General features: G+C 43.4%; 1 protein-coding gene across 4 annotated transcripts in view; it reads left to right on the top strand.

The window, feature by feature from the left end:
• SUSD4 (sushi domain containing 4) overlaps positions 1–20,566 on the top strand; it is a 156,147-nt gene that overhangs the window by 65,337 nt on the left and 70,244 nt on the right. For all 4 annotated transcript variants that reach the window (XM_058430610.1, XM_058430609.1, XM_032136667.2 and 1 more), the window contains exon 3: positions 9,332–9,544. In XM_058430610.1, coding sequence (XP_058286593.1) covers positions 9,332–9,544 — 213 coding nt within the window. The remainder of the gene's footprint in view (positions 1–9,331; positions 9,545–20,566) is intronic.

The following is a 20,566-nucleotide window of genomic DNA, read 5'->3' as shown; positions in this document are numbered from 1 at the left end:
CAACAGATCCTCAGGAACTGACACAATTCATTTTAGTTTGTATTCTTTACTAACATGCCCAGATGACTAAACTTTGTCTTTAAAAATAGGCAAGGTTTTTTGAAGTTTTTCCTCTCATGAGACAGAAAGAGTCCCTCCTCAGCATAAAGGGTTATTGATGCACAGAGATATTTTACCAGTTGGGTGGTTTACCTGCATTGCTGGTGATGAGAAAAAGGCAGATCTCAGCCTGTAGGAAGCTAGATGAGAATGTTTAGAAGTAAGGAGGGAAAAGCTCTTAAGTGGGTCAAGAAGGGACTTCTTCAAGTTTACCACATCCTTCTCTCTTTATTTTACTGCTGAGGGCAATGTGTACTCCAGTCTCTAGAACTAACTCTGTTTCATGAAACCAATATCTGGCTTAGGTTGTGTTCTCCCTAAGAACACCTTTCATCCCCAGGAATATGGTACAGACCATGCTGTGGTCAATAGATGTTTGAGAACTGACTGCCTGGATTCTGGGATGTTTTAAGTGACAAGTCAGGATCCCTGGCCCCATCACACTGAGACTATGTGCTGGGAGGTGTGGGCTTTGGGGGAAACATGAGAATTGTATTGTATTGAATCATTAAATATTCCAGCATTGCTATTTTCTCAGCCCTGTTTTAACAGATATAAGGACTCAAAAACATTTTAAACTGTTCTTTCCCCCAAAGAGTTTATATAATATCATGAAGATCTGAGTCATTCACAAATTGAAATATGGTAGGAAAAGGCTAAGTAGAGATAACATTGTTAGCAGCAAGAACATTGGACTGCAAGTCAGAAGCCTCAGAGTTTAGTCCCAGCCCCATGATTAGCTGTTACAGTGATTTTTCAGTTAGAATAACCCCAAAGATTGCTTTTCACACCTTTCATTTTTATGATTCTTTTAAAAGACTTCTTATGTTGTTCATAGCCTCAGTGTCCTCCTCTGGGAGACAAAGGGGTCAAACTAGATGACCTCTAAAATGGCTTTAATGGCAACCATGTGAGACTGACAGTGCTATTGCCGGATGGAGGATGGGCACGCTTTTGGGGTTGGTCTTGATTCCAGTGAGCATTTGCAAACCCATCTGTTTAAACATTCACAGGGATGCCCTTTTTTGCCAGGTCCAGGACCCTCTCACTAAGTCAGTGCATACAAAATCAATTTTTGTGTGTATATCCTGTTTCTTCCTCCAAAGCCTCATATAGCAGTTTACAGAGAAATGGAAACCCAGCCTTAGTTCTAAATTGATTTGGCTACATTTGATACACTCTTCCTCTCTAGAATATGACTTTTCAGTTATAATAACCCAAAAGATTGCTTTTCACACCTTTTTCATTTTTTTCTTTTTTTTTTATTATTGTACTTTAAGTTTTAGGGTACATGTGCACAATATGCAGGTTTGTTACATATGTATCCATGTGTCACGTTGGTGTGCTGCACCCGTTAACTTGTCATTTAGCATTAGGTGTTTCTCCTAATGCTATCCCTCCCCCCTCCCCACCCCACAACAGTCCCTGGAGTGTGATGTTTCGCTTCCTGTGTCCGTGTGTTCTAGTTGTTCAATTCCCACCTATGAGTGAGAACATGCGGTGTTTGGTTTTTTGTCCTTGTGATAATTTACTGACTCTTATATTGCTCACAGTAAAACTGGTAGGTTTCAGCAGGCTCAAAAGTAACCAAACCAGAAGTGTCAAGACCTTATAAAGAAACTGAGGGTGTCTTTGCATGAGAAGAGAGGGGCACTCTCAATCCCTGTTACTCACACAATTTTTGGTTAGGGGAAAAGAAAGAGGGGATTTCAGCCTTCATTGAGAACCAGAGTCCAAATTACAATACTGCCCCTGATTTGTTCCTGAGGTCACAAATGCTGGGCAGGAAAATGGGTGCCAGTGACGGTGATGCCAGTAATGGAGAGGGTGTGTCAGCCCCAGGGGGTACTGCAGGCCAGGACCCTGCCCCTGGGCTGCTCTGACCCCAGGACCCAGGTGCTTTCCCCACTAGATGACTGCTTACCAGAACTCAGGGATCCAGAGAGAAAGAGTATCCTCTGGGTGGAGGGACATTCAGCATATGTGTCATTCACATTTGTAAAGTACTCTAGTATTTTTAGGAAGGCTGTATGAGTCTGGGTTCTCCAGAGAAACAGAACCAGCAGGAGGACGGATAGATAGGTATCTCCTTGGAGACCCAGGAGAGCCAGTAGTATAGTTCCAGCTTAAGTCTAAAGGCCTGAGACCCAGGAGAGCCAATGATGTAAGTTCCTGTCTGCTCAAGTCCAAAGGCAGAAGAAGATCCATATCCTTGAAGACAGTCAGGCAGAGAGAAGAGAATTCTCCCTTACTCAGCCATTTGTTCTATTCAGGCATTGGACAAATTGGTTGAGGCCCACTCACCTTAGGGAGGGTAATCTGCTTGTCTCAGTCTACCAATTCAAATGTTCATCTCATCCAGAAACACCCTCACACATACCTCTAGAATCATGTTTGATTGATGTCTGAGTACCCTGTGGCCCAGTCAAACTGACATATAAAATGAACCATCACAAAGGCTGTGTCTTATATATAAGTGCTCCACTCTGAATTAAATTTAGGAAGAACTGCTAAAGGATGCCCCTTCTGTGGGCTGATTAAAATGGAATGTTTTCTTCTCCTCCCACTCCCCCTAAAAACAAACATATTGGAATCATTCTGTGAACTCTTTTCTCTTCTCCAAGCTGTGACTACTTAGTTCTCATGCGTGAGCAGAACATGAAGAATGGGGAGGAAATAGGTTTGGACTTCGAGAATACTGGTTCCTAGGATAAGATTATTTGAATGGGCCTGCATGCAAATGATTTTCCACTCTGCTTCCCTAACACCCACACCAGCCCACTCCTTAATGGATATGTTATTTGAGGGGGCTGATCATTGTCATTATGGAAGGACACTAACAGAACAGCTCTTCAGAAAAATGACCCAGGCTGGGAATTGATCTGCTAGGGGATAATTTGAAAAGTGGAATTTAAAGCTCTGGCAGGCCCTAGGAAATTACTATCTTGCCCAGTGGAATTAGTTGTCCAAGATGAAGAATATTTTCTTCTTGTACCATCTCATCTTCTGATGGCTCTCTTTTCACCACTTATTCTTAATTTCCTGTTCTGTGCCAACGGCTGGAGCCCATGGCCGGCAGCATTCCTGATCCTCAATGCTGTCACTGGAACAGAAACAGTCAGAGGTTAACTATGCTTATTTGAAAACAGAGGAAGTGCATGGGAATGTTCTTTTAAAGGGAAAGGAATAAGTGCAGAAAGAGTACAGAATTAAATTCATGAGGAAATTGTGCAGCTCTCACATTGTAACTTCCATGAAACTCATCATTTATATATCAGTGCAGGAGTCATTTTTCTGATGGATTCAGGACTGGATCTTCAGTTCTTCCTTGAATTGTCTGTCCTTCTCTGAGAGAGAACAGCTTTATGGCAAAGAGTGGGGTATACGACCGTCTGAGGGTTCTGTACCTGTCATTCAGCTTTCAGCATGCTTTGTTTGTTAGCAGAGGGTGACTGGCCAAAAAGTGTGTGTTGGGGAACTTAGATGACTCAGTCAAATCCCTCGCATAGACCTACCTCTGGCCCCCCATACTGGAGAGGGAGGAAGAGGGCTGAAGTATTTGGAACTGTGAATTGGGAGAAGTTTTTAAAAAGTAATTAAGGAATATAGTCTACTCAGCTTGGGAGAAGAGAGAAAGGCAAAAGGGTGTTAGGAGAGAGTGTGTCTATGCTATAGGAGGGCATTTCACATCTCCCTTGTCTGTGGAATTCATAAGCTCCTGGGACTGTCAGTGCCATTGGTGTTGCTGTTTGGTGGGTGGAGATGGTTCCAGATGGGTCCAACAGGGTAGTTGGCATGAGGCTCCATCCATCCATCCATCCATCCATTCATCTATCTGTTTATCCATCCATCCAATCCAACCCATCCATCCATCCATTCATCCATCCATCCATCTAGCGATGCATCCATCCATCTATCTATCCACTTATTCACCCACCCAGCCAGCCATTCATCTATTCATCCATCCATCCACCCATCTATCCACCCATTCATCCATCCATCCATTTATCCATCTATTCATCTACCCATTTATCCATTCACCTAGCCAACCAGCCAGCCATTCATCTATTCATCTATCCATTTACCCATCTATCCACCCATTCATCCACCTTTCTATCCATCTATCCATCAATCCATCCATCCATCCCTTGCTTTATCCTTCATTAGCAACACTTGTAGAATGTCCACTTTATACCATACACCATGCCAGATGTTGAGGAGGTGAAGAATAAGACCTACTCTTTCCCTCCAGGAGTTCACAGCCCAGTGAGGGAGACCGCTAAGTAGAGCACTGATGATGGTCAGAGTGAGGAACACTGAGAGAGATGAGCCCAGGTTGCCTTGATGAGAAGAGAGGCCTCCTATTCAGACTCTGCAGGGGAGGGAAGGCTCTCTGGAAGAGGCACTATTTCAGCTGTGTCCTGGATGATGAGCACGTTATTGGGAAAACTTTCCCTTGGTAGAGGTTCTGGCATGCCTTCCCTTCCGGCTTCAGTGGGAGACAAGTCCTTTATTCAGAGCCTGCCCACATTCAGGTGGGGACACTTACCCCACCTGTCTCCCCCTCACTTGTCTTCATCCACAGGCTTTTATTTTCCAGTGTTTTTCTTCCTGCTGTGTAGAAACACATTTAGATGTCTTTCATCTTAAAATTTTAATACAACAATAATAAAAACCCTCCCTTGGGCCTAGTCCATGAGCAGCTGCCTCCCTGTGTTCTTCTGTTCACACTAAGCATCCTGAAAGAGCAGTCCACACATACTGTGTCACCCTTCCCTCTCCACATGTTAGCAGACAGGCTTCCTACCCTGTCCCTGCAGCTGCCTGGGCAGTGGTCCCAGTGTTCTCTGTCTTCAGTTAGTGGATGCTTTCAGATCTTTACTTAGTTGACCAATGGGTCACATTGATGTGGCTGTCCATTTCTTCCTTCCTAAAACTGTTTTCCTTGCTTTGGGGACACTGGTCAGGTCTTTCTTCTTGATGGTCCTGGATTTTCCATGCCCTTTATATTAGTCCATTCTCACACTGCTATAAGGACATACCCAAGACTTGGTAAATTTTAAAGGAAAGAGGTTTAATTGATTCATAGTTCCACAGGACCGGGGTGGCCTCAGGAAACTTAACAATCATGGCAGAAGGGAAAGCAAACGCGTCCTTCTTCACATGGCGGCAGCAAGGAGAAGTGCAGAGAGAGGAGGGGAAAGTCCCTTATAAAACCATCAGATCTCATGAGAACTCATTCACTATCACAAGAACAGCATGGAGGTAACTACCCCATAATTCAATTACCTCCTACCTGGTCCCTCCCATGACATGTGGGGATTATGAGAACTACAGTTCAAGTTGAGATTTGGGTGGGGACACAGCCAAACTATATCATCTTTTCTGGGTGTCCCTTATTTGTGTGTCCTCAGCTGCTCCTCCCTTCACACTGTGCTAGTTCCAGGAGGGCATGCCCACCTGTGCCTTGGACTGCTGCCTATACATGGATGCACAGCACAGGCCATGCAGAACTTCTGGCTCATGCTCCAGCTGATGGCTAGACATCTATACCTGGCCTCCCCAAGAATTCAGATTCACCACACTCCACACTGAACTCTTCCCCCTTCTCCCTAGGCCCACTCTTCCTCTTGTTCTGTTAATCTGAGCACATGGCACTGCCATCTACCCTGATACTGATGCCAGAACCAGGAAGGTATCCTGGACGCCTCTCTCCTCTCTCACTCCCACTATCACTCCCCCATCCAGGAGGTCACCAGGTTTTGTGACTCTGTGTCCTTAATGTCTCTGTAGCCCTCTCCATTCCACTGTCTTAGCCTTGTTTCTGACTCACCTGGAGTACTGCAGGAGCCTTGAAATTCCACAGTTCTCAAATGCCTGCCCTCAGACAAGTGCTAGACTGGCTGTCCAAGAGCAGCCCCACCCCACCCCCACAGAGAGCCAGTCTCAATTGATCTGTCCTTTGATAAAGGTGCCCAATGATCCTGAGGTGCAGCTGGTGTCCTGGGAGCCATTTCAAATGATCTTCCCACCCTTTTCCTGGTCTGTAGCCATCAGTCCTTCACATGGGCACCAGAGAGATCATTCTAAAATGTGAATCTGATCCTAATCACTTCCCTGCTCAAAACTCTCAGTCTTGACACCCGTGCCCCTCTCTCCCACATCGAATCCAAACCCTGAGCTAACACAAAGCTTCCACAATCTGCCTTCATCTCTTTCCCTTCCTTTATCCCCACAGCCCCACCACTAGCAGGCACCCTGTCCCCAGCTGGCAGAACCACCTCTTTCCTGACAGGTGCCGGGCAGCTTCCCACCTCCATACCTTCCGACCTGCACCCACAGCACTCTACCTCCCTTCTGGCTACTCTTCACAAGGATCCCACTCAAGGCTTTGCAGAGGTTCCCATCCTCTGTTATGGCACACTCATCTTGCCCTTCTGTGGCCACCCATTGACTGATACATGTGCCCCACCCCAACATTATGAGAGCTGATACTGGTTCCATTTGACGTAGTATGAGAGAGAATGACTTTTACTTATGGATAGCCAGAAACGTCCAGATTACCCAGGTTTCAGGGCTCTGGATATCTGTGCTTCTAGGCCTTCTAAACTATATAAAACCATGAATTCCATTGCTGCTAATTTTTCCACCTCAATAGTATCATGAATATATGTTTCAATATATGTAACAGCAGGCCCTCCCTTATACTTGGCCCTAGCTATGGCTCATGACACTATGTTTGCTTATCTGCCTTCATCCCAGCTATCTGGGCACAAAATGTCTTAGACCTCTTCCTCACCCCAACATCCAGTCAGTTGATAAGGGGAGCCTGGAACCCATGGCTCAGTACCATCATGAATATGTGTTTCAATATTCATGATATTCATAAATATATGTTTCAATATTCATGGTGGCACTGAAGTGGAAAAACTAGCAGCAATAGAATGGGCATGAGATTGCCCTTCCTTCCAGATGAAAGGAAATGGTTGACATTCATCATTTGGGAACCACTTGATAATTAGTATACTTTCCCCAAAATTAAAAACATGCAGCTATCATTTAATGACTTTCAAATACCCCTCTGCTGGGCTACAACACAACTTGTACTATGGGGGTATTCAGTCCCAACAGAGTGGCAGCAGGAGGGCTGAGAAGGCTGGATGCTATCTCCTTTGTAAAAGCATCATCAGTTTGGTAAAATATCAGACCTGCTCCTACTTAATAAGTGCAAGTGTCAGATGTGGATGCTGTGCCCTCCTCCTGCCTGCCTTCGAATGGCTTTTCCCTCACCCCAATTCTTTGTCACCTCTGCACAAAGTGAGCACTGTAACAATGACTTCTGGACATCCTGCCAGTGCCATGCCTCCTGTGCTGTGTGGCTTTCAGCACAGCAACACTGATAGAGGGTCTAGCATCATAAGTCAGGTGGGGAAGGAAGCCAGTGAATCCTACACAAGCACATAAAAGCTGGGGTGGGGGAATTCACCTGCAGCTGAGGAACTTTTGCAAGCACAGTATGTTACAGAAAACCAGATATCTTATGAGTTTGATATCTGGGCATCACCTGGAAACCAGGTAAACCTTGCAAGAGCCCCAATGATACTTACTGTGTCGTAGGTCTGGGTTGAGACTTCCCCATCACATCTTGATGGTGTCCAGCCTGTCCTGGCACCAGCAGGCTGTGCTGGGGGTGGGGACGGATGGGCACACCAGTCCCCATCTACATAGAGTTATGTATATTTGTTCTTGTTACCCATTCAGTAAGGATTTGTCTATTGATTTTGTGAGTAAGAGAATGGAGTAGAATGTTTCTGTAGGGCTCAGGAGTTTCTTGTTCTGGTGTTTGCATTGTTCCCTTTGACGACACGGTTAAAGCATTATGCACACAGCAGACCCTCCCTTATCCCTGGCCCTCGCTGTGGCTCATGACATAAGTATTTGTTTCAGAAATCTGCCTTCATCCAAGCTGTCTGGGCACAAAAATCTCTTAGATCTTTCACTCACCCCAACATCTAGTCAGTTGAAAAGGGGGGCCTGGAACTCAAGTGTCCCAAGTTTGGAGCATTCAGAGTGAGGACACATTAGGAGCATTACGCACACAGCAGACCCTCCCTTATCCTAGCCGTGGCTCATGACATCCATGTTTGCTTATCTGCATTCATCCCAGCTGTCTGGGCACAAAATTTCTTAGGTCTCCTCCTCACTCCAACATCCAGTCAGTTGACAAGGGGAGCCCAGAATCCAAGTGTCCCAGACACCAGCATCCTCCTTGTGTCTCCACTGCTCTCAGCCCATCACCCCTTACCCACACCCTTGCTTGCTCTCCTGCCTGAGCTTCTGGGCTCTCTCTCTTTCAGTCAGTCTCTCAAGCTGCTGTCCTCCAACCTCATTTATTCATTCAGCAAACTGGTATGGAGCACTGATTACAGAAGACACTGTGGTAGATTCTGGGGATGTCAGGATGGAGTCACAGGACTTGTTCTTGGAGGGCTCACAGCCTGGGATGAGAGGCAGCTGTTCTGCAGGTAATTCAGCACAGAGCTGTGTTGACGCTATAGCAGTGGAACAAAGTAGGGATGAGGCAGGCAGAGAGTGAAATTAAGAAAGGCAGCCGGGTAGAGGAGAAACTTGAATAGGTCTTGAGGAGTGAATGTTCCCCTGGCAGATAGGGGTAGGGGGAAGAGGAAGAGGAAGGGCATTCCCAGCCACCCGTACCATATACCCTGGGTTATAACTACATTCCACTTGCTGCTCCCTAAACACATGCTGCCATGTCCCAGTCCCCAGCCATTCACTGTTCATGCCATTTCTCCTGTTAGAAAACCACCCATGCCTCCCTGCATAGAGTTCTGTCTTGAAATTTTACCCCTTCCTCAAGGCCAGGCTCAGATGCCATCTCCTTGAATCTCTCCCACCTACTTTTCCCTCCTCAACTCTCTTCAGCATTTTGTACATCTTTTGTGGCACTTGTCATGTGAAATCCTTTTTGTCTGTTTCCTTCTCCCTCCTACTGTAACTTCCTTGAAAGGCTGACTTAGCCATTGAACAGAAAACTTTACTCAGTGCTTTTCAGAGCAAAGAGCTAAAAGCAGAGTGGAATGGGCACTAGAATGTCCTTGGCTTTGTTGGTGGGGTAACTGGAGTGTCCAAGGCGTCTGCCATTTATGTAGGAAGGCCCTTGGCATTGAGAGAACATATTCACAGGCACCTTTTCCTCTCTTTGTTGATGTAGGGTTCGATGACCTTCAAATGTGTGCTGACCCTGGCATTCCCGAGAATGGCTTCAGGACCCCCAGCGGAGGGGTTTTCTTTGAAGGCTCTGTAGCCCGATTTCACTGCCAAGACGGATTCAAGCTGAAGGGCGCTACAAAGAGACTGTGTTTGAAGCATTTTAATGGAACCCTAGGCTGGATCCCAAGTGATAGTTCCATCTGTGTGCAAGAAGGTAAAGTGCTTACTTCTCCAAGGAAGCCACTCATGTGGCTCAAGTTGCACAGCCACAGGGGTGCATGGCTGTGTGACAGCTCAATACCCTGGGCTCTTCTCTCTGATGCAGGGCTGCACCTGCATGCTGACCAAAAAGCAGGAGTGGGTAATGAGGGTTGGGATAGAGGGTTAATTAATCTCTGCATTAGAAGTAATAGTCTTTTTTCTCTACCTCAATTACAATCTAATTTATCACCATTTTTGTCAATGCAAGAGAGCAACTCAGATAACATTAGGGGTATTTATTATTAGGCTGCCAACTCAGCACTCATTTTCATGTTACTCAATAAAATGTGCAGTAAATATGCGGTGCAAAAACGGTATTTAGTCATACAGAAGATGTGCATTACTCAGAGGATTAAATCAATTACTACTTATCAGTTCTGTGTTAGATGTGATTCATTTAGGAAAAGAAAGAACTGTGACAAGCAGTGACAGATTAACAAGGTAGACCTTTATTTCTAACAATTATCCCTAAATGTATTGGTAGTGAAAAGATATTCATTTACTGCTAGCAATTACCCCACATCTGTTGGTTAAAAACAACTTTATATACTTTTTTTTGTTTTTACTTTACGTAGATACTTTCAGACTTTTTAAAAATGCATGGAGTTTTACTAATTAGAATGTCAAATTGTTGATGATATATCTCAGAAGACCAGCAGGGCTGAAGTTGGAATAGGCATGAATCAAGAATTAATTCTGGTCCCAAATTTCCATGAAGCACAGAACTTATATTTCATTGAGTTCATTTGAAATTAGTTTCAGTTTCTCTTAACACTGATTTTATTTTGGAGTGAAGGTTTTATAATAATATGGAAACAATTGTCATGATTTAGTGTATATTTCCTTTATGAAACTTTTTACTTTTTAAATAATTTAATAAGCTTTTTTTTTTTTTTTTTGAGACAGGGTCTCCCTCTGTCATCCAGGCTAGAGTGCAGTGGCACAATCTTGGCTCACTGCAACCTCCACTGGGCTCAAGTGATCCTCCCACCTCAATCTCCCAAGTAGCTGGGACTACCTGTGTGCACCACCATGCCCAGCTAATTTTTGTATTTTTTGTAGAGATGAGGTTTCACCATGTTGCCCAGGTTAGTCTCAAACTCCTGAGCTCATGCAATCCACCTGCCTCAGCTTCCCAAAGTGCTGGGATTACAGGCATGAGCCACGGCACCTGGCCATGATAAGCATTTTATAAGTGCCTATTTTGCTCCTCCTTCTGGGAATTGTAAAGGATGGATAAGATGGTGTCTTGCTCTTAAAGTACGTGCTATCTTTGCTTTTATTTTCAAGGGATAAGAAAAAGCCATAATAAATATAATAAAACTTAAGGTTTTTAAAAATAAGTTCATTTTTTCCTCTTGCATGCAGCCTATGCAAGCTGTGGTTTCCCTGAGATTCTATTTAAAGTTTACTTGGTTCATACATATATATATGTAGACTTCCCTGCCAAAACCTATGGCCTATGTCACCCAGTGCTTTAAAAACAGTCAAGCTTAGGAACATCAGAGAACAGAGAAAACCAAAATAGGCTTCTTAAATATTGCCCAGAGATGAAGGCCTTCTGTTAAGCTTCTTTCCAACCCTATGCATAACTAGGTACTATGTAGTCATTCCAAGAAACGGGGTGAGAATCACCTTAGAGTAGGGGGTTTCTGTTGTACTGGTCTGCATGTATCATTCTTTTTTTTTCTCTATTTATTTAATGGAATTCATGTACAGTTCTTAACACTCAGCCCCAGATGTGCAGGGAGGGGCTTGTACATAGGCATGGCAGCAGGGAGTCAGCTTTTTTATTAGGCAACCTCAAATAAGACCACGTGTGTCCAAAGGACAGTTCAGGTCCTTGGATTCCAGTCGTGATGTGCTCCAATCATTTGTGGAAGTTTGGAAGAGCAGATATTGCCTTTCTAAGTACAATGGTATATTTATTTTTAATTTGAATGGTAATTTTGTTGGTCTTTGAAAGATCTGTATAAAGAGATTGTTTGTGTTGCCCCGATAGTAGAGAAAGTCATGACTGTTAACACTCTAGGCTTTCTTTATTCTATGTGGTTTATAGGGGGCTGGAGGGAGACCTAGAAGTCTATACCACTGATGTCACACAGCAGTGAAAAAGCTAAACTTTCAGAATGTCTTTTTCCTGCTTTGTAAATAGCCATGCTCCCTGCTTAGGATTTATGCTGGGCAAGTAGTAAGGGCTGCTGAATTCATTTGTTATCCTTGCCAGGTAATTCTTAGAAGGCTAATGAATTTCTGGAATGGTGGTAATAATAGTAACAATAATAATTTATCACATTGTTATAGGTCATTAAAGTTTAAAAGTGCTTTCAGATTCACTATTTCATTTAACATGCACAACAATTCTACAAGATAAGTCTTATTGTTTCCTGATTAGGAAACTGAGGCTCAGAGAGGCTCACTCACTTTGTTAAGGTCACACAGTTGATGAGTAAGCAGCCTGGCTGGAATTAATCCTAAAACAGCATTATTTTTCCTTTACAAGGTTGAGTCTAACCTTCTTTATGTCACAACAGCCCGACTCTAATCTGTTACACAAGAGTACCTTGTTACAACAAATGACATCATCCAGGTTTGTAGTTGAAGGAACTCAGAGAAATCATAATAATTCAAGCCCTCATTCCGATTTAGTTTTTGTTTGACCTATAGAGAAACTGAGTCTCAAATAAGGTAAGAGCCTTCCCAGAGTTAAATGACAATTTAGGGAAAGACCTGTTGCAGCCCCCGGGCTTGTCACTGTTACCTGGACTCCTTTCACGCCATGGGTCAGTCCTGTCTGAGATGCAGATTTTTTAAAAACGAAGTTCATATCCATTAAAATGCTTTATGACAGTAGAGTGCTCTACAGAAGCAAGGTGGTATTGGGCAGCTATTCTCTTGGGTGTGCACAGATCCCCCTCTTCCCACCTCATCCTGCAACATGTACAGCCATTCCCCCTTTCACATGGCCCCCTTATTCCAGTTCAAATTGCTTCTTCCAAGTGAACTAAATTTATAGAGGTCTGAATTTACAGAACTGAATGAATTCACTTTATGGCCCCCAAAGTCTCCAACCTGAGAGATGTCTGTGCTTCTTCAAGCTGCTTCTGCAAGACTGGAGCCTGCATGACCCCAAGCATGGGTGAAAATGTCTATGGCCCAGGGAACAGAGGAGGTGACCTATATGGTGGAGAGGAGACTCTAGAATTGGCAAAGAACTGAAAATACACCCCGTGGGCGCAGGGCTGCTGACCTAGTAAGTACAGTGACTAAAGGCCAGGGTGCTGGCCACCGTCTGGCCGCTTCCTTTCCAAAACCAACTCAGTTATGTCCACTTGGGGATACTTTTCCAGAGTAAATATACCCCTTTCCTACATTTCATAAGAAAAGACAGAGGTGAAGCAAGATTGACTTTACCTGAATTCACTTTACAAACACTTACTCAACACATAGGTCCTCAGGACATAAAAAATGCTGCATCCTCACTGAAGCCCTTGCTGCAAGGAGTAGCAGTCTGACTTTGTGTGGTGATGAACTTCGGTTTGTACATCATAAAGAATTAGCACATTTAAAAAGTAAACATCTTAAAGAGACTAAAATGAAATCAATTCAGGATTCATTTACATTATGAACAAGTATTATATGAGAGAAAGGAGAGAAGAATCAACCCATGTCTTGCCAAAATCCATTGTCATCATTGATGAAAATATTTCCTTACTTAACCATCTTTTGGGCTGCAGAGTTCATCTCAGCCCTTATGGCATTGGCTATACTAGCTAGGTAGGAGTTTTTGGTCTTGTTTCTTAAATAGAGAACCAAGTAACTAATTGAACTCAGCTCCTGGTTTGGGTGAGAGTCTTACATAGGCTATAAGATAATGTTGTACAGCACCCAAATTCCTCCTCCCTTAGGATTCAGTTCCTGGGAAGGGTGGTGTATTAGTCCATTTCACACTGCTATAAATATACTACCTGAGACTGGGTAGTTTATCAGGAAAAGAGGTTTAATTGACTCACAGTTGTGCATGGCTGGGGAGGCCTCAGGAAACTTACACTCATGGCAGAAGGCAAAGGGGAAGCAAAGTATGTTTTACATGGTGGCAGGAGAGAGAGAGCACACAGGGAAACCCCCGCTTTTAAAACCATCAGATCTCATGAGAACTCCCTCACTATCACGAGAACAGCATGGGGAAACTGCTGCCTTGATCCAATCACCTCCCACCAGGTCCTCCCTCAACACATGGGGATTACAATTCTAGATGAAATTGTGGTGGGAACACAGAGCCAAACCATATCAGGCGGTTATGATATTTTTAAAAGCCAAATCCCTCTAGCAGGAGCTTCAGCACCTGGGTAGATTCAGGGTGTTCCTTGAACACCTTTGGGTATAGACAACATGTTCCTTGTGCAGAAAGACAACTCTCTTTTCTTCTTTGAGTTTCCTCTTTGCAGGGGGTGTGTGCTTTTGGAGACTAAACTGGAGCCTGCTGCAGACTTAATTAAAATTTTATTAAATGAGATTTTAATGTTGAAGGACTTTTTTTTTTTTTTTTTAAATTATACTTTAGGTTTTAGGGTACATGTGCACAATGTACAGGTTTGTTACATATGTATCCATGTGCCATGTTGATTTCCTGCACCCATTAACTCGTCATTTAGCATTAGGTATATCTCCTAATGCTGTCCCCCCCCGCCAACAGTCCCCGGAATGTGATGTTCCCCTTCCTGTGTGAAGGACTTTTTAATAGAGCTTTTCTCTGTAAGGTGGAAGAAGACCCTTTCTCTTTTTATCTAATCATTTTTCTTGAGCAGCTCTGAGAATAGTCACTGGTTGCATTGGTCACTTGGTTTCAAGTAAACTTCAGATAAATCCATATTAAGCGAATAAAGTATTTTCATGAAGCTAGAGTCCCATAGGTCTGTCAGATAGCTTGTGTAAGTGAGAGTCTTAAACAAGCAGGTTCTGAGAACACCTTAAAACCACTGCTGGGCTCTTCTTAATCCCAGCATAAGGTCCTTAAGAGAACTTATGGGGCCTCCACAGAGCAGCACTTGCTTTTAAAATGAACTGCCTGAGCAGGAGACTTTTTCAGGAAATTCTTCCTCTGTAGTTGGCCAGTCAATTCCTTTGAGTGGGAGAGAAGCAGAGGGGTCAAGCAGAAGGATTATTGAAACTGCACATTTAATGTACCTTCAAAAGCTACCTCTGGGCTGGGTGAGGTGGCTCATGCCTGTAATCCCAGTTCTTTGACAGGCTGAGGTGGGTGGATCACTGGAGGCCAGGAGTTCCAGACCAGCCTGGCCAACATGGCAAAACCTCGTCTTTACTAAAAATACAAAAATTAGCCAGGTGTGGTGGCTCGCGCCCTGATCCCAGCTACTCTGAGAGGCCAAGGCATGAGAATTGTTTGAACCCAGGAGGCAGAGGTTGCAGTGAACCGATATCGTGCCACTGTACTCTAGCCTGAGCTACAGAACAAGACTTGCCTCAAAAACAAAAACAAACAAACAAAGCTACCTCTGTAAGTCGAGCCCATCCCTGGGATGCTTTTCCTTGCTCTGACAGCAGTCACCCACCAATGTAGCCACAGGCTCTGGCTCAAAATCCTGGGTCCAACCTACATCACCCAGAAGAGCAAGGCTTCAAGATCTGGCCATGGAGTGGAGGGGAACATGGCTTGTCTTCGTGAGATTCACCTAACAATGCAAAGAACAAGCTCATCCAACCTTGCGGTGCTTCTCTAGGGAGAGGTTCCTTGATCTGAAAGGGAGATGTAGGCACAAATGACACACTTGAGACATTCTACACCTGATGGCCAGCCCCAGGCACTCGCTCGATGTTATTATTTATTACCTGCATATCCAAGCAGGCAATTCTCATCCATGAAAGGGAGGCCCGATGGCAGCTCCATTTTCCTTGCCTGTCTTCTTTAGTCACTTGGCCATGAGTGCCTCTGTCTTTCCTGATGCTCTCCACAACCTTTAGACAGGTAGTCTGGTTAAGATTTGCATTTCTCAGGCCAGCTGCGGTGGCTCATGCCTGTAATTCCAGCACTTTGGGAGACTGAGGCAGGTGGATCAACTTGAAGCCAGGAGTTCTAGACCAGCCTGGTCAACATGATGAAACCCTGTCTCTACTGAAAATACAAAAAATTGGCCGGGTGCGGTGGCTCACGCCTATAATCCCAGCACTTTGGGAGGCCGAGGCAGGTGGATCGCAAGGTCAGGAGATCGAGACCATCCTGGCTAACACGGTGAAACCCCGTCTCTACTAAAAATACAAAAAATTAGCCAGGCGTGGTGGCGGGCGTCTGTAGTCCCAGCGACTTGGGAGGCTGAGGCAGGAGAATGGCGTGAACCCAGGGGGCGGAGCTTGCAGTGAGCTGAGATTGCGCCACTGCACTCCAGCCTGGTGACAGAGCGAGACTCCGTCTCAAAAAAACGAAAAAACAAAAAATTAGCCGGGCATGGTGGTGCACATCTGTAGTCCCAGTTTCTCCCAGGTGGGCCTTTGCCCATGGATATTCACACTTGAGTTCCTTCAGCTGATTTTTTTCCCCGGACTTTTTGTTTTTAACTTTTATTTTAGGTTCAAGGATACCTGTGCTGGTTTGTTATGTAGATAAGCTGTGGGTCTTGGAGGTTTGGTATACAGATTATTTTGTTACATAACAAGCCTAGTACCCCATAGGTAGTTTTTGATCCTCTCCTCTCTCCCGCTCTCCACCCTCAAGTAATTCCTGGTGTGTGTTGTTCCCCACTTTGTGTCCACGTGTTATCATTGTTTAGCTCTCATGTGTAAGTGAGAACATGAGGTATTTGTTTTTCTGTTCCTGTGTTAGTTTGCTTGGGATAATGGCCTCCAGCTCCATCCATATTGCTGCATAGGACATGATCTTGCTCTTTTTTATGGCTGCATAGTATTTCATGGTGTATGTGAACCATGTTTTCTGGCCTTTTACTGCTTTTACTGACATTTGGGTTCCATTGTTAATCATCTACACACAAGGAAAGCACATGGGTACTCTTTCCTTCCACATTTCTGATTGGCTTAGTGCATACCTTATCATTGCTTTGGCCACAATTAATATTGTCAGTACAGTTGAATCTGAGTTCTCTATGGGGCATTGTGAATTGAGTTGCCTGTCCAAAGTCAGGTATTTTGGGGATGCTGACAAAGATGGACAGGGATTCAGAGAGGCAGCAGTTGAAGGAGAAGGAGGAACATCCCTAGACATCTGTCTAGAACCTGGCCCCATCCCCAGTCACTGAAGGCAAAGCCTCCCTTGGTGTTCCTGCCCACCCCAGCATGTATCCCTCTTCCTGGTCTGCATGTTGCCCTTGTTTTCCTTTCCCCAACAAGACTGCAGTGTTTTAAGGAGATGTCTGTCATACGGATTGGGTACCTACGTTTTATTTTTAATTTTATTTTTTAAATTGGTATATAATTATACATATCCATGGGATACATAGTGATGTTTTAATACATATATGTGTAATGGTCAGATCAGGGCAATTCACATGTCCATCATCACAAATACTTATTATTTCTTTGTGTTGAGAACATTCAATATCTGCCTTCCTGTGATTTGAAACTCTGTAATATATTATTGTTGACCATAGTTATTTTACAGAGGTACAGAACTCTAGAACTTATTCCTCCTATCTAGCTGTGACTTTATATTCTTTAAGAAATCTCTCCCACCCTTTACCCTTCCCAGCCTCTAATATCCTCTTTTCTACTTTTTACTTCTAAGAGATCAGTCTATATTAGCTTCCACATATGAGTGAGAACATGCAGTGTTTAACTTTCTATTCCTGGCTTATTAAAATAAGCCTTAAAATAATGTCCCCCAGTTCCATCCATGTTGCCATCAATGACAAAATTTTATCCTTTTTTATGGATGAATAGTATTCCATGGCGTTTACATACCACATTTTCTTTATCCATTCCCTCTATTGTTGAATACCTAGATTGATTCCATATCTTGGCTATTGTGAATAGTGCTGCAATAAACATGCTTATGCTTTATATACACCATCTTCTTTAATTACTACAGCAACCCTCCAAAGTAGGTTCTACAGCCTTATTTTACAGATGAGAAAGTGAAGCCTCTGAGAGGCTGAATTTCCCATGGTCTCCTTGGTAGTGACAGAGTTGGGATTCAAATTTGAGTTTTCTTTCCAGTATGGTCATCTCACCTGACCAAACATGATTTTTCCCAGGTGAGGGGAAGGGAGGGAAGGCAGGTGACACATTATAATGGCCCCAGGCCCATACCCCATTAGGGATGGATCTCTCGTTACCAACACAGTTGGTAAGAATCTGTTCATGCAGGAGACTGGTTCTTTTCTTTTTTTTATTATACTTTAAGTTCTAGGGTACATGTGCACAGCGTGCAGGTTTGTTACATATGTATACATGTGCCATGTTGGTGTGCTGCACCCATTAACTCGTCATTTACATTGGGTATATCTCCTAATGCTTTCCCTCTCCCCTCCCCCCACCCCACAACAGGCCCCAGTGTGTGATGTTCCCCTTCCTGTGTCCATGTGTTCTCATTGTTCAATTCCCACCAATGAGTGAGAACATGTGGTGTTGGTTATTTGTTCTTGCGATAGTTTGCTGAGAATGATGGTTTTCAGCTTCATCCATGTCCCTACAAAGGACATGAACTCATCCTTTTTTATGGCTGCATAGTATTCCATGGTGTATATGTGCCACATTTTCTTAATCCAGTCTATCATTGATGGACATTTGGGTTGGTTCCAAGTCTTTGCTATTGTGAATAGTGCTGCAGTAAACATACGTGTGCATGTGCCTTTATAGCAGCATGATTTATAATCCTTTGGGTATATACCCAGTAACGGGATGGCTGGGTCAAATGGTATTTCTAGTTCTAGATCTCTGAGGAATCGCCACACTGTCTTCCACAATGGTTGAACTAGTTTGCAGTGCCACCAACAGTGTAAAAGTGTTCCTATTTGTCCACATCCTCTCCAGCACCTGTTGTTTCCTGACTTTTTAATGATCGCCATTCTAACTGGTGTGAGATGGTATCTCATTGTGGTTTTGATTTGCATTTCTCTGGTGGCCAGTGATGATGAGCAGTTTTTCATATGTCTGTTGGCTGCATAAATGTCTTCTTTTGAGAAGTATCTGTTCATATCCTTCACCCACTTTTTGATGGGGTTGTTTTCTTCTTGTAAATTTGTTTGACTTATTTGTAGATTCTAGATATTAGCCCTTTGTCAGATGAGTATATTGCAAAAACTTTCTCCCATTCTGTAGGTTGCCTGTTCACTCTGATGGTAGTTTCTTTTGCTGTGCAGAAGCTTTTAGTTTAATTAGATCCCATTTGTCAATTTTGGCTGTTGTTACCATTGCTTTTGGTGTTTTAGACATGAAGTCCTTGCCCTTGCTTATGTCCTGAATGGTATTGCCTAGGTTTTCTCCTAGGGTTTTTATGGTTTTAGGTCTAACATTTAAGTCTTTAATGCATCTTGAATTTAGTTTTTGTATAAGGTGTAAGGAAGGAAGCTTTCTACATATGGCTAGCCAGTTTTCCCAGCACCATTTATTAAATATGGAATGCTTTCCCCATTTCTTGTTTTTGTCAGGTTTGTCAAAGATCAGATGGTTGTAGATGTGTGGTATTATTTCTGAGGTCTCTGTTCTATTCCATTGGTCTATATCTCTGTTTTGGTACCAGTACCATGCTGTTTTGGTTACTGTAGCCTTCTAGTATAGTTTGAAGTCAGGTAGCGTGATGCCTCCGGCTTTGTTCTTTTGGCTTAGGATTGTCTTGGCAATGCAGGCTCTTTTTTGGTTCCATATGAACTTTAAAGTAGTTTTTTCCAGTGCTGTGAAGGAAGTCATTGGTAGCTTGATGGGGACAGCATTGAATCTCTAAATTACCTTGGGCAGTATGGCCATTTTCATGATATTGATTCTTCCTATCCGTAAGCATGGAATGTTCTTCCATTTGTTTGTATCCTCTTTTATTTCGTTGAGCAGTGGTTTGTAGTTCTTGAAGAGGTCCTTCACATCCCTTGTAAGTTGGATTCCTAGGTATTTTATTCTCTTTGAAGCAATTGTGAATGGGAGTTCACTCATGATTTGGCTCTCTGTCTGTTATTGGTGTATAAGAATGCTTGTGATTTTTGCATATTGATTTTGTATCCTGAGACTTTGCTGAAGTTGCTTATCAGCTTAAGGAGATTTTGGGCTAAGATGATGGGGTTTTCTAAATATATAATCATGTCATCTGCAAACAGGGACAATTTTACTTCCTCTTTTCCTAATTGAATACCCTTTATTTCCTTCTCCTGCCTGATTGCCCTGGCCAGAATTTCCACCACTATGTTTAATAGGAGTGGTGAGAGAGGGCATCCCTGTCTTGTGCCAGTTTTCAAAGGGAATGCTTCCAGTTTTTGCCCATTCAGTATGATATTGGCTGTGGGTTTGTCATAAATAGCTCTTATTATTTTGAGATACGTCCCATCAATACCTAATTTATTGAGAGTTTTTAGCATGAAGGGCTGTTAAATTTTGTCAAAGGCCTTTTCTGCATCTATTGAGATAATCATGTGGTTTTTGTCTTTGGTTCTGTTTATATGCTGGATTACGTTTATTGATTTGCATATGTTGAACCAGCCTTGCATCCCAGGGATGAAGCCCACTTGATCGTGGTGGATAAGCCTTTCGATGTGTTGCTGGATTCAGTTTGCCAGTATTTTATTGAGGAGTTTTGCATTGATGTTCATCAGGGATATTGGTCTAAAATTATCTTTTTTTGTTGTGTCTCTGCCAGGCTTTGGTATCAGGATGATGCTGGCCTCATAAAATGAGTTAGGGAGGATTCCCTCCTTTTCTGTTGATTGGAATAGTTTCAGAAGGAATGGTACCAGCTCCTCCTTGTACCTCTGGTAGAATTCGGCTGTGAATCCATCTGGTCCTGGACTTTTTTTGGTTGGTA

The sequence above is a fragment of the Hylobates moloch genome, unplaced genomic scaffold (genome assembly GCF_009828535.3).
Source record: "Hylobates moloch isolate HMO894 unplaced genomic scaffold, HMol_V3 SCAFFOLD_18, whole genome shotgun sequence".
NCBI lineage: Eukaryota > Metazoa > Chordata > Mammalia > Primates > Hylobatidae > Hylobates > Hylobates moloch.
Note: the sequence above shows the minus strand (reverse complement) of the source record. Positions and strands in the feature narration are given on the sequence as shown.